At 45.9% G+C, this 13,281-nt stretch overlaps 1 protein-coding gene across 5 annotated transcripts in view; it reads right to left on the reverse strand.

Moving 5' to 3' along the window:
- Positions 1–13,281, reverse strand: part of LOC126260812 (homeobox protein homothorax) — a 1,061,772-nt gene that overhangs the window by 351,111 nt on the left and 697,380 nt on the right. For 4 of the 5 annotated variants that reach the window (XM_049958184.1, XM_049958182.1, XM_049958183.1 and 1 more), the window contains exon 9: positions 10,234–10,353. The exons of the other annotated variant lie outside the window; for it this stretch is intronic. In XM_049958184.1, coding sequence (XP_049814141.1) covers positions 10,234–10,353 — 120 coding nt within the window. The remainder of the gene's footprint in view (positions 1–10,233; positions 10,354–13,281) is intronic. 5 annotated transcript variants of the gene reach the window in all.

Consider the following 13,281-nt stretch of genomic DNA (forward strand, 5'->3'; position numbering starts at 1 on the left):
TTAAATAGAATTATTTTTCGACAATTAAGACTATTAAATAGAATTATGTTTCGATCCTCTTTAAAATTTTTAGCATTATTTTTTTTTACAGTTGATTATACAGTGTATTTGCATTTTTCTCTCAACTTAGATCTTGTAGTAGTATAATGTTACTCTCCTTGCAATCTTTCCTTCAATGGCTCTTCGTTGCAGGTAGTTTCTTCAAAGCATATCTCGAAAATAATTTACAAAAAATATCAAGTCAGAATCTCTTAGCTAAGGTTCAAAACTCTGTGGTGGATGAGAATCCTCATGGAACTATTCACGCTGAACGTCAGTATTAGTTACCAACGAGCGAGCAGCCTTGAATTTTACGCATATTCTACTAGCACATCTTACAATAGTTTCCTATAAATATTTCAATCCAAACACTCGTTATTACTTGCTACAGAATGTACAGATAGGCAGATAGGAGGAAGACTGTGGTCAATACTTTATGGAACACCAGTACATTTCAGTGCTATTTTTCGGGAATTGGCTGATACCTAACATGACAAATGGGTAAGCAGGGGAGGAACAGTTCATGGTCTGTACGTTTCCCCGGCCTCAGTTCTGTAGATTACGATCTGTAGGACCACAAAAAAAATATTTATGCAGCAGGTATTCCTAAATGGAAGCGCTTAATGGAAACCCGAGAAACTGGAGGTGTTTGAAAGGGTGTGACAGTTCATGATCTGACGAGTGCTAACGTCTGAAGGAGTACGTGAATGACATCCGGTAAATCTAGAAGATAAGCAGGTATTTTCAGGAATTTGATGAAAAGTTCCATGTTTTGTTCATCTGCAGAAAATTTGTTTTAATAAAATAACGTCGGCACTCTCCTGGAGAAATTAAGGAAACCACTGAAATGGCCGCATCGCGACCTGAACCACCGCTCCTGCCTAGCACACTTCGTTACCAGCGAGACAGCCTGAAGCAACATAGCTGGCCAGCCGGAGAGAAAAGAACCTCTGAATGCCAAGAAACGTCGCAGCGGCCGCTGTCACCGGTAATGAACCGTAAGACGGTGGACGCGTACTGGATGCAGAGGCGGTAGGCGAAGGACGGTGGAAGGGGCGGGGAGAGAGGAGTGGGGAGGGGGGGGGGGGGTAGGGCGCCGCGACGCCGGCCGGAATAACAAGTCGGGGAGAAATGGCGGCGGTGCTGATGTATGGGCGCCGCGACGCCGACGCCGCCTCCGCCGCGGCGGCAATTAGGCGGTGGCGCGCGCGAATCCATCACGCTCGTCGCCGGGTAAACAGCTGCTCTAATCAGCCGCGGCGCGGCGCGCGCGTCGCCCGGGGAAACCCCGCCAACGCCACCGACGCCGATCGTATCATTTTTCCCCCGTCCTCTTCAAAGCGGCGACTCGCCGCGCGCGTCAAAATACACTTTGCGGCGCCCACGGACGACAACGGCGTTAACGAGCGAACTCGCTGGCAAGGCTCTGGTGGCCAACGCGCGAAACTATTTTAACCCACTGTGGCGTGTTTCGGTCCAAGTGCCCGTTTCAACATATCCCGCCAATGTTCGTTTGATCATCGAAAACCGATAAACAGCGCAGCCAGTTTTATGATACTTCCACAATTTTTATCATAATCAGATTAACAACGTTTATATTTTTTAATTTTTTGTCATTTCATTTACGGTGCATATATATATATATATATATATATATATATATATATATATATATATATATATATATATATATATATCTCCAAAGCTTATAGTGTCAGGTTCTTTTCAACAGACGTTACACCCAGTAAAATTTCTGCCACATGATTTCAGTGACAAAGTGGGTCCTAGAAGATTGAAGCGTCAAATTTCACACGCACTGGATAACCAAATGTAATGAAACCGTTTTGATTCAAAGACAAGATCGTATCATTATTTGTCGTCAATAAATAACAACAAAGGAAGAAAACTGGCTGCAGTATTTACCGATTTCCAGTGAACAATCATCTGTCACACTCCGCGTCTTTCACCTACATCCACGCCCGCATCCCGTGGTCGTGCGGTAGCGTTCTCACTTCCCACGCCCGGGTTCCCGGGTTCGATTCCCGGCGGGGTCAGGGATTTTCTCTGCCTCGTGATGGCTGGGTGTTGTGTGCTGTCCTTAGGTTAGTTAGGTTTAAGTAGTTCTAAGTTCTAGGGGACTTATGACCACAGCAGTTGAGTCCCATAGTGCTCAGAGCCATTTGAACCATTTTTTGAACCTACATCCACGTGTAAATTCGACGAACAAGTGAAAATAATTTTTTTCAACCGAAAAGGACGGAGAAATAAATGTGTTGTGTTACTTCTCTATCACCCCTCGTATACAATCTTTTTCTTGTTATATTTACGTCTCTATTGCTTCTTAATCAGCTCAAAATATCAATTCAAAGTTATTCACGAAAGATACTACCCAAAGTAGGGACTGTTTTGCTGACCGAACTGTGCTCATAACGCGGAAATATTTATACTCTTAACGACATTTGACGTCCTCGAAAGAGAAGTTTGTACTGAAGTTTTTTTGTAAAAACAAGGAAAACAATAGCATCATGAGCTGATCGTATAAGCAAAGACTGCCGATACAGCGCACGTTTCGAGATGTTTTCGTGACAAGCTAAATTAAACCCTTGAATGTATGTCTTGAAGAGTTTATCAGATATTGTGGATGTTTATTATAAAGTGTGGACAGTAAGCACTACTGACAAGAAGAGGAAAAGAAGCTTTAAAAACGCGTGCTACTGAACAATACTGAAGATGATACACTGAGGCGACAAAATTTGTGGGATACCGATATGCACATACACAGATTGCAATAGATCAGCAACACAAGGCATAAAAGGGCAGTGCATTGGCGAAGCTGTCATTTGTATTCAAGTGATTCGTGTGAAAAAATTTCACGCGTGAATATGGCCGTACGACGGAAATTGGAAGACTTTGAACGCCGAGAAGTAGTAGGAGCTGGACGCATTAGATATCCCATTTCGAAAATCGTTGTGAAATTCCCTATTCCGAGATCCACAGTGTCAAGAATGCGCCTGGAGTAACACGTTTCTGGCATTACCTCTCACCACAGAGAGCGCAGTGGCCGACGGCCTTCACTTAACGACCGAAAGAGAGAGTTGTCAATACTAACAGGCAAGCAATACTGCGTAAAATAACCGCAGAAACTGAACGTATCCGATAGGACAGTTAGGCGAATTTTGGCGTTTACGGGCTAAGGCAGGAGACGACCGATGAGAGTTCCTTTGCTAACAGCACGACATCGCCTGCAGCTCCGTTCCTGGGCTCGTAATCATATCGGTTGGACCCTATGCGACTGGAAAATCGTGCCCTCGTCAGATGAGTCCCGATTTCGGTTGGTAAGAGCTGATGGTAGTTCTCGAGTGTGGCGCAGACTTCAACTACTTCTTGTGCCAGATTTTAATAGGACACTTTTACAGTTACACAACAAGGGACAGTTGAAGCTGGTGATGGCTCCATAGTGGAATGGACTGGATCCTGGTCATGTTCGGCAACTTGGAGACTGTTTGCATCCATTTATGGACGTCATGTTCCCAAACGACGATGGAATTTTTATGGGAGACAATGCATGTCACCGGACCACAATTGCTTGCGATTGTTTTCAAGAACATTTTGGACAGTTCGAGCGAATGATTTGGCCACCCAGATCGCCCGACATGAATCCCACCAAACATTTCTGGGGCACAATCGGAAAGTCTGTTCGTAAAATCCTGCACCGGCGACACTTCCGCAATGATGAACGGCTAAAGAGGCAGTATGACTTAATATTTATGTGGGAAAGTTCAACGACTTGTTGAGTCAAAATGGCTCTGAGCACTATGGGACTTAACATCTGAGGTCATCAGTCCCCTAGAACTTAGAACTAGTTAAACCTAACTAACCTAAGGACGTCACACTCATCCATGCCCGAGGCAGGATTCGAACCTGCGACCGCAGCGGTCGCGCGGTTCCAGACTGAAGCGCCTAGAACCGCTCGGCGACACCGGCCGGCGCTTGTTGAGTCCAATCCACGTCCAGTTGCAGCACTACACAGGGCAAAAGTAGGTCGGAAACAAAACTTTGAGGTACCCTATGACTTTTCTCACCTCAGTGTATTTTATAAATCGCATAATTGATGAGGAGGTACTAAATACATGCACAACTTTAGTAAACATGATAGGCACCTCATGTTTAGACAGCAGCGTAGGGTCAGTTTGGTAATAGAGAGAAGTGTAGGGAGGATGTGCGGGTGCAATTTGCAGAGGAATGCAAAAGACTGGTTAGCATAAGCAGACGGCTACCGTAGTTAATGCAAAGATTAGCGGGCTTGCACATTACAGATTGCCGTGGATAGTTACGTCGAACCAGTCTTCGGAAAGTAGGCCATGACGATACCAGCAACAATAATAACAACAACGATAACTGCAACCCGGGTACTCTAAGAAGCGGAGAGGAGGCAACGCACGGAGAGAGGGGCGGGGGGGTGGGAGAGGGGGGGGGGAAGCGAAAAGAATAAAATAAAAGGACACTAGGTTTCTCGATAGACATTCCACAACTAGTCGACAAAAGCATTGTTGGGTTTCAGTCATTTGAAGCATAGGGGAAGCAGTCAAATACGTTCTTCTGAGAAATGTTTGTAAGTACGAGTACACAGCATTTTATCTCGTTTGTGAGACGTGTAATTTAACGGTACCAATACTGCCGTCAGTATACGTAACTGTGGAGAGGTAAGGAGTGACCGAACTCACAAGAACGCTCACCTCTTCCAGGTGAGATCGCTGAAACAGCAGCCGCCCAGCCTGAAGCGAGACCGCAGGGTTTGCGCAGCACTGGGCGCCGGGTGCCACCCTTGCGCCCGCAACAGGCGATGTTATGTCCGGCTGATGGCGTTTCCGTGTCGCAATCCGCGGCCCGGGTCGGGCAGGGCATTCATCACCGCTTTCCAAACGGCTCCTGCGCTAATTTCGCGCTGTTCGGCAGCGCACCCGTATACGCAGGCTCGCCAAAAAAGGACGCGAGATTCCAGATAAATTCCGTTCGGTGTTCAGTAAATTAACCTCCCGTGCTCATCACAACAGGCGAAAACTGGAATACAACACGAGTCTTGCAGCAGCCAAACAGCGGAATATGCTGTCGGAAAATCCTTGGTTCTGTCAGAATCTACATCTATACTCCGCTACCCACCAAGCGTATTTTTGAGTGATGATCATTACGCGATTTGAAAGTTGGTGGTAATAATATATGCTCTACATCCTCGGCGAAGATTGGATTTCGGAATTTAGTGAGCAGCCCCTTCTGTTTAGCACGTCGTCTATCTGCAAGTGTGTCCCACTTCAAACACACTATGAGATTTGTAACGCTCTCGCGATGGCTAAATGTACCAGTCACGAATCTTGCCGCTCTTCTTTGGACCTTCCCAATCTCTTGAATCAGACCCAACTGGTAAGGGTCCCATACGGACTAACGTATTGTAAGCTATGTCCTTTGTTGAAGGACTGCATCGCTTCAGGATTCTAGCAATAAACCGCAATCTAGAGTTCGCCTTACCCGTTCCTTGTGTAATCCGACCGTTCCATTTGAGATCATTTCGAATAGTCACACCCCGATACTTGACTGACGTTACCGCTTCCAAAGTCAGATCATTTATTTTGTACTCATACATTAATCTGGATTTTCGCCTTGTTATACGCGGTAGGTTACACTTACTAATATTGAGAGATAACTGCCAGACATTACACCATGCATTTATTTTCTGCAAATACTCATTGATTTGCTCACAACTTTCGTGTGATACTACTTTCCTGTAGACTACAGCATCATCGGCAAACAGTCTAAGGCCGCTGTCAATACTATCAACCAGATCGTTTATGTAAATCGTATGAAAACAGAGGACCTATTACGCTGCCCAGGGGCAAACCTGAAATTACTCTTGTTTCTGTTGAAGTTACCCCGTTCAGGACGACATACTGCTCCCTGTCTGTTAGAAAACTTTCTATCCATCCGCATATGTCATTGGATACACCGTAAGCGCGCTCTTTTTGTAGCAAGTGACAGTGCGGAAATGAGTCGAACGCCTTTCGAAAGTCGAGAAATATTGCATCTTTCAAAATGTGTGTGAACTTAACTGCTAAGGTCATCAGTCCCTAAAGTTACACGCTACTTAACCTAAATTATCTTAAGGACAAATACACACACCCATGCCCGAGGGAGGACTCGAATCTCGGCTGGGATTAGCCGCACAGTCCATGACTGCAGCGCCTCAGACCGCTCGGCTAATCCCGGGCGGCTGGCATCTTCGATTAGTACAGATTGCGCAGATGGGAACTACGAGTAGCCGGCCGCGGTGGTCTAACGGTTCTAGGCGCTCAGTCCGGAACCGCGCGACTGCTACGGTCGCAGGTTCGAATCCTGCCTCGGGCATGGATGTGTGTGATGTCCTTAGGATAGTTAGGTTTAAATAGTTCTAAGTTCTAGGGGACTGATGACCACAGATGTTAAGTCCCATAGTGCTCAGAGCCATTTTTGGGAACTACGAGCCATTACATTTTGGTCGGCTATCTGATGAAATCAATCAAGTTTGAGTGATCTATTCGTCAGCTATTTCGAATCCCGATTTTCAGTGGTAGATTTTAATTGGATACCAGTTACACAACAAATAGCTCGCGAATTCAACGACGATCATAAACATAAAAGGAAATCTCTTAAAGTATTCGAGGTACAGTGTCAAGAGAATCCTGTTAAAAATATAAAATGGATCGCATAGGAGCGTGAACAAAGACAACTTTCAAATAATTAGTGCGGAAAGAACATTAACGAAAACAACTGAACTGTGAGAACGTATGCGTGTAGGCCACATATACACCATGGCCAGTTCCTTGCTAACATTTTAGGAGAAGCAATACAAGGAGAGAATCCACGAGGTATAAGCTGATTCGCACTTTTAAAGCCGTAAAAACAAACCGTAAATAATGCGGAAGTCAACAAGTACACCGAAATGATGGGGTTAGCTTAAGTAGATCGAGAAGGAGAACTGTCAACATATCGAATAACAACATGGGGGGATTCTGTCACGATGTAACAATAAAGGAGGTGGGTCACATAGAAACCATCGTGCTGAAGCGACGATGAGAGATACTGTTAGAGCAAAAACAGAAAGAAAATCTTAAAGGGAAATTACGTAAGAATTTGTTTGGGTGGCGATGTATCAGTTATAATTTATAATGCATTTCGTCAGCAGTGTTTGACACTTACCAGTGTAATGTTTATTACAGTAATTGACGGAATAATTGTATCTGCTCTTGTTTCAGTTTTGAAATCATGATGCTAACTGCCGAAATGCGTCATGGAGAATAATAACGACACAATGCTATCTAGACAAATTCTATGTCAGAGTTAAGACTGACCGCCGACCTCTGTTCAGGATTTTCCATCCTGTGGTGAGCCTTTCTCGGTGTTTGGAGTGCGTTCCAGACGTTAGCACCATCAGCGGGCAGCCGGAGGTTTCCGGAGCCGCAGCTGCCACATCCCGCCGCCCACCCACGCCGCCTTCGCGCCGCTCATTCCGGCCACCACGGCTACAGCGGTAGCCGTCCTCTGACGCGAAATAAAACGACAAAGTAAGGTGGAGGGGTGCTGCCGGACGGCGAGCGAGCGAGCGGGCGAACGCTTCATTTTTCGAGCCGTCAATTGCAGAACCCCTCGGTAGGCCTGACGCCCTCGAATATTAGAAGCCGAGACAAAAAAGAGAGGGACGCCACTGTGTGGGAAGGAGGGGCCGTAGGTGAGATGTAAGGGACCACAAGGGCTCTCGAGCGCCACCACTTCCCTGCGTTTTTTTTTAATTATTGTATCTTAATCCCCTCCCGTCTGTGTGTCTCTGGTGGACGCGGTTATGATGCATTCTCTGTCAACAAGCAATATTTTAACACCTTTTTTTATTAGGTCTCTTTCATGTCTGTCTGTTCAGTACAAACTTTGCAACTAACTTTTAAACTAATTTCACAATGAACTAGAGACTTGACATTTTAATCATAGCTTAGAACCAGATGCAAATGCCGTATTAACTCGATTTCTCGTCGATCTGTTTGTTAGTGGGGCAGGTGTGGGGTGAGAAAGTGTGGTAACGCCTGACATCTCGGCTGCCCTGCAAGACCACTGTGTTGAGTGGGTAGTATTGGAATGTGTTCCAGGTAGTATGCAAGCAGACGGGCACGGCTGATTACAGAGAGGGGGGGAACAGGTTATGGACAGAATAAGAGGGAGGAAGAAATTTGTGCAGTATATCTGACATTCATACACACAGATGAAGCCACAATACTAGTGCACTTAATAATAAAACCTGTGGCATACCAAAAGTGATTTGTCCTTAGACGAAGGGCAAAAACCAGTGGCACTGCCATACATCGCTTTCTGTTATTAGTTATTTAAACCACTTAACACTTGCATCTTGCATGTCACACTGTGACCAAATCTTCAGTGTGTCATGGGGCTGAGCAGCTGCTGTTTCAGCGACCTCAGCTGTAAGATGCGCAGTTGATCAGGTGCGGTATGTGAAACTTCATTAATTTCTCTTTGAGATCTACATATACATACACGAAACTTAATTCAGGAATGGGTTGCACATATCGATGTGTAGTGTTAGAATAGTAATTTCACTTAGCACCATGTGTGCTGTATTCACTGTGGTGCTGTTTTATTTACCACCAGCCTTAAAATTCGGTTTGTATAGCAACTGCGCGCACACAGCAAGGTTTTTAATGTCACATGTCATTACCTCAAGTATGAACCTCTATTTTCTATGTATTAGTTCCAACTGCCTCACCCATCCAAAAGTACAAAACAAAAATGTATCAGAATGCCTTGTTTGGTACTTATTTTCAGTCCAGTGAATACATATGTTTATTTATCTAGGAAGGGAATGGCCTGATTGCGTTCTGTTGTTAGCGTTCTGCCGGCCGCAGTGACCGAGCGGTTCTAGGCGCTTCAGTCTGGAACCGCGCGACCGCTACGGTCGCAGGTTCGAATCCTGCCTTGAGCATGGATGTGTGTGATGTCCTTAGGTTACTTAGGTTTACGTAGTTCTAAGTATAGGGGACTGATGACCTCAGATGTTAAGTCCGATGGTGCTTAGAGCCATTTGCACTATTTCTTGACACCTCTGCGACTGAATCATTTATTTGCTAAAAGGCGTAAAGTACGTCTAAAACTATGACCGTCTTTTCTCAGAAACGGTCGAGTATCTACAGGAAAGCCGAGACTAGTGTTAGCTTATTTTGAGACCTCTTACACTGAGCGAAGTTTTTGGCAAATCGGGTTATGGCACTTGTGTTGTCGTCGTCAGTCCTGTACAATGGGCCGGCCACTGAAATGGCTTCCACATTCAATGAAACGTAACGGCTAGAAAATATTTAAAGAGTCGTTTATAGAGTTGCTCAGCCTGTACTTACACAAAAGAAATTCACGATCACCTTGTAAGGGTTACAGGAGCATTAATTTAGCGTGTGAATCTTGTGATGGGTCACTACGGAGTAATGCTGTAATGAAGCCAACGGGTGCTAGGGAAGTACGGCAGCTGCGGTGTGGAGAGCGGCGCAAGTCGCTAAGAAGAGTGTTTCGTGACGTAACAATGAGGTCCATGGGAACCAATTACGAGGGTACGCGGCGACCGCGCCGAAGAAGGGCGATGCTAGGGAGGTGTCCGGGGTTGAAGGGTGCGTGGGAGGGAGCCGTGATGGATGCTCCAATCGCAGGGTGGCTGCGGGCCACGTGACAGAGGTCAGCCGGAGCGCTGGCAACGCCGCAGACAGGGACAGGCGGAGGCGGCGGCGGCGGAGGCGAGTGCGCGCGCGCCGCGCAAAAATCAATGATCCCCCGCGGGGCGTCGCGACGCCGGCCGGCAGACCGGGCGGCTCACCGCCGCAGCCTCCGGCGCGGACGCCACCTCCACCGCCGACGCCGCCTCCCGGTCCTCCGCCTCCGCTGCCGGAAGAAAGCGTCGGCCGCGTCGCCGAGGGGCAGCTGGCGGGGACAATCGCGACACGCTTCGCGGTTCAAGTGAGGCGTCGCGGCGCGTCGCGTCGCGGCGCCGCTCGGGGGCGTCCAGTGTAATCATCTGGCAGAGCGACGCCGGCGCCTCGGCAAAAGCGGAAGAGGAGGAGTAGGAGGAGGGGATCAACCGCCAGTGGCTGCCCCGCGCCAGAGAAGGAAGGCCAGACTCACTTGTCCAACTGCGGCGTCCGGCGGCATCGGGCGTGGCCGGCAGCGCCGAGTCGGCCGGCGAGACGCTGCCCCGCGCCGAATACGCAAACGCGCTCGCCGCCGCGTAGCCCGCGCTAGCCTCTGCAACACAGGCGCAAGCGAACACTCCGCTGCAGGGCGCGTCCAGCTGCGGCCGCTCGTCAACACACACAGCACAGCACATCGCCAACACATCTACTACGCTACGCTCTGCTCTGCCCGCGGCGCCTAATCCCGGACACAGAAATTTTCGAGCTCTCTACAGCTGTGCTTTCATTTCAGGCAAGGTATCAGTGAGACGTCGTAAAGAACGCTGTGCGAGAACACAGGATAAGGAAATTGTTAACCAGCTATTAGTCACGATACAATTTACATATAACAGGAGGGTGGTTCAAACTGAAATGCCTCATACGTCGTAAGGAATTTAATAACAAACATAAAGGGTATCTCGAGAGTTGGTCTGATGACTGGCAGCTGGTTCTGCCAGTTATCAAAAAAGTCATAGAAAAATGTTAGCCGGCCTTAGTCGCGACGTATCAGTATGGAAAATAAACCCGTAATGTTCGGAGGCAGCATTTGTAGTGTCCTGCTTCATACAGTCACATCGATTAAATATCTGAGCGTAACGTTGCAAAGCGATATGAAATGAATCGAAAATGTGAGGATTGTGGTAGGTAAGTCGAATGTTCCGACTTCGGTTTATTGGGAGAATTTTGGAAAGTCTGATTCATCTGTAAAGGAGACTGCATAAAGGACGCTAGTACGACCTGTTCTTGAGTGGTGATCGAGTATTTGGGACCCGCACCAGGTCGGGTTAAAGAAAGACATCGAAGCAATTGAGAGGCAGGCTGCGAGATTTGTTGCCGCTAGGCTCGAACAACAAGTGAATGTCACGGAGATTCTCCGGGAACTCAAATGGAAATTCTGGAGGGAACGCAACGTTCGTTTCGGGAAATGCTGTTCAGAAGACTTTGAGAAGCAGCATTTGAAGCCGACTGCAGGACGATCCTACTGCTGCCCGCAGGTATATAGATAGTCGTTTTCCACTTGCGCTATCTGCGAGAGTGGAACAAGAAAGGAAACGATTCGTAGTGGTACACAGAACCCTCCGCCACGCACCGTACAGTGGCTTGCTGAGTATGCATGTAGATGCAGAAAGTTCAGGATTAATGGGTATGTCACGAACGATCACTCGAAGCAAAATAGTTTACTAACATGTACGTTCAAATAGTTACCTTAAGAGCTACGAACAATTGTTCACATTCAACATGACCACCAAGCATTTGTACACGTTAGCGCTATCCCAGACATCAAAATCAGTTTGGAAAAATTCAGTGTTTTACAATATGATCCTGATTTTAAAACAGTTAAAACCCTATCCAAGTCACTAAACCCTTAATCATACAGGTTGTCTTTCACAGGTTCAAACAAGTAAAGTCAGACGCGGCCAAGTTAGGGCTGTACAGCAGGGTTTCCCTCCGCGAGAAACTCTTAATGTCCGTCACTTTAACCATACTATTTTTCAAAATTTTATTACGATTTCTGTGTTATTAATTATAATTTTAAATGTAGCAATCACTGAATAAAACGAGTTTCTCTTTTTTTTAATTATTAACGCTCAAAATAAACCAGGAATTCCATCAGAGTAGCAGGATTCTCAATGTGTTCCGTCAGAGGAAAACTTTGGGAACTTATGTTGTACAGGGCATGAGCCATCTCTAACCAGTCCATTTTTTCAATAGCTTTGGTTGTAAAAAATGTCTTGTGGGGATGCGCATAATCGCATCTGAAAGTTTCTTGACTGTGGTTGCATAGATTTAGCTGTTGGCTGTGAACTCGGACGCGTCTTACTCCTCGAATCACTCCATCAGCAAGTCCTCGATAGTCATCTGCAACAGATCTTGTCGGCAGGCCACTGCTAAATTCATCTGCAATGTCCGTTTCTCTGTCACCGAACTATTCCATCCAATGGCGCACATTTGCTGATGTCCATTACAACATCCGCACATACTTTCTTGTCGGACGATGTTACTACAGCTTTAAAATCATGTGCCAAGAAGTAAAACCCTAAATTTTTCGAAACTGGTTTTGACGCCAGGGTCCAACGATGGCGAAAATGTGTACTAATGCATGGTAACTACGCATAACACTAGTGTTGTATACAGAACAGTTCAGGCTATGATCTGTACTAATGCCGCTGTTATATGTACATTGTTAATTTTTATGACACACAGGCATTACCTTTTGTTCCACCCTCGTATTTAAATAATCTTTTTCTAATCAATTTTTCGTCAGGTAGTCGCAGTTCGTTTTGGAGAAATGAGTGGGCATAAATGTACAGCTGCCATCTGACGAAGAAGTGAAAATAGTCTATCGACGGAGAAAATAAATGCTTAATAGACTTCAGTGAATGGTAGCTGATCTTAGTAGACACCCATGGTCACACTCAACGTGCCACCAGTCGATAAAAAGTTACAGAAGGCCTTTATCCGATGACCTGTACAATAAAATAAAGTATTACAAAATAAACTCACACCCTTTAGTCTTACCGAAAACAGCATTAACGACGTGTGTTTCGTTACAAAAGAATGTCTAGCTTGAAAATAGACTTAGCTTACTTCTTATAGTGGGAACTAAGTTTTTCTTTTATTATCTCATCGACAACAGAGCCACAAGAGACAAAACTTTGGTCTATATAAAAGTGACGAGAACCAGGGTATTTAACTCACATCGACATGAGTGGTGAAATGAGTAGACTGTGTTGCAAGAACAAACGTGACATGCAACGATGCCATTTGCCTAATGATGGGAATACAGGACAACCGAATAAGGATGTCAACAGTTTTCCTCCGAAATACAGTTCCAGTTTAGTCTAACTACTGAGATGCATAACTGAGACGCAGATTCAGTCTTCCTGATGTTGTCTGTATTCAGAAGCCGAATTTAGGGAAAAGCAAAAACAACTCGTGTTATAAAAAGGATACAGCATTAAAAGCTTTGGTATATTATGGGATTTTCAAATACTTGTCA

This window comes from Schistocerca nitens, chromosome 5, assembly GCF_023898315.1.
Source record: "Schistocerca nitens isolate TAMUIC-IGC-003100 chromosome 5, iqSchNite1.1, whole genome shotgun sequence".
Classification (NCBI taxonomy): Eukaryota; Metazoa; Arthropoda; class Insecta; order Orthoptera; family Acrididae; genus Schistocerca; species Schistocerca nitens.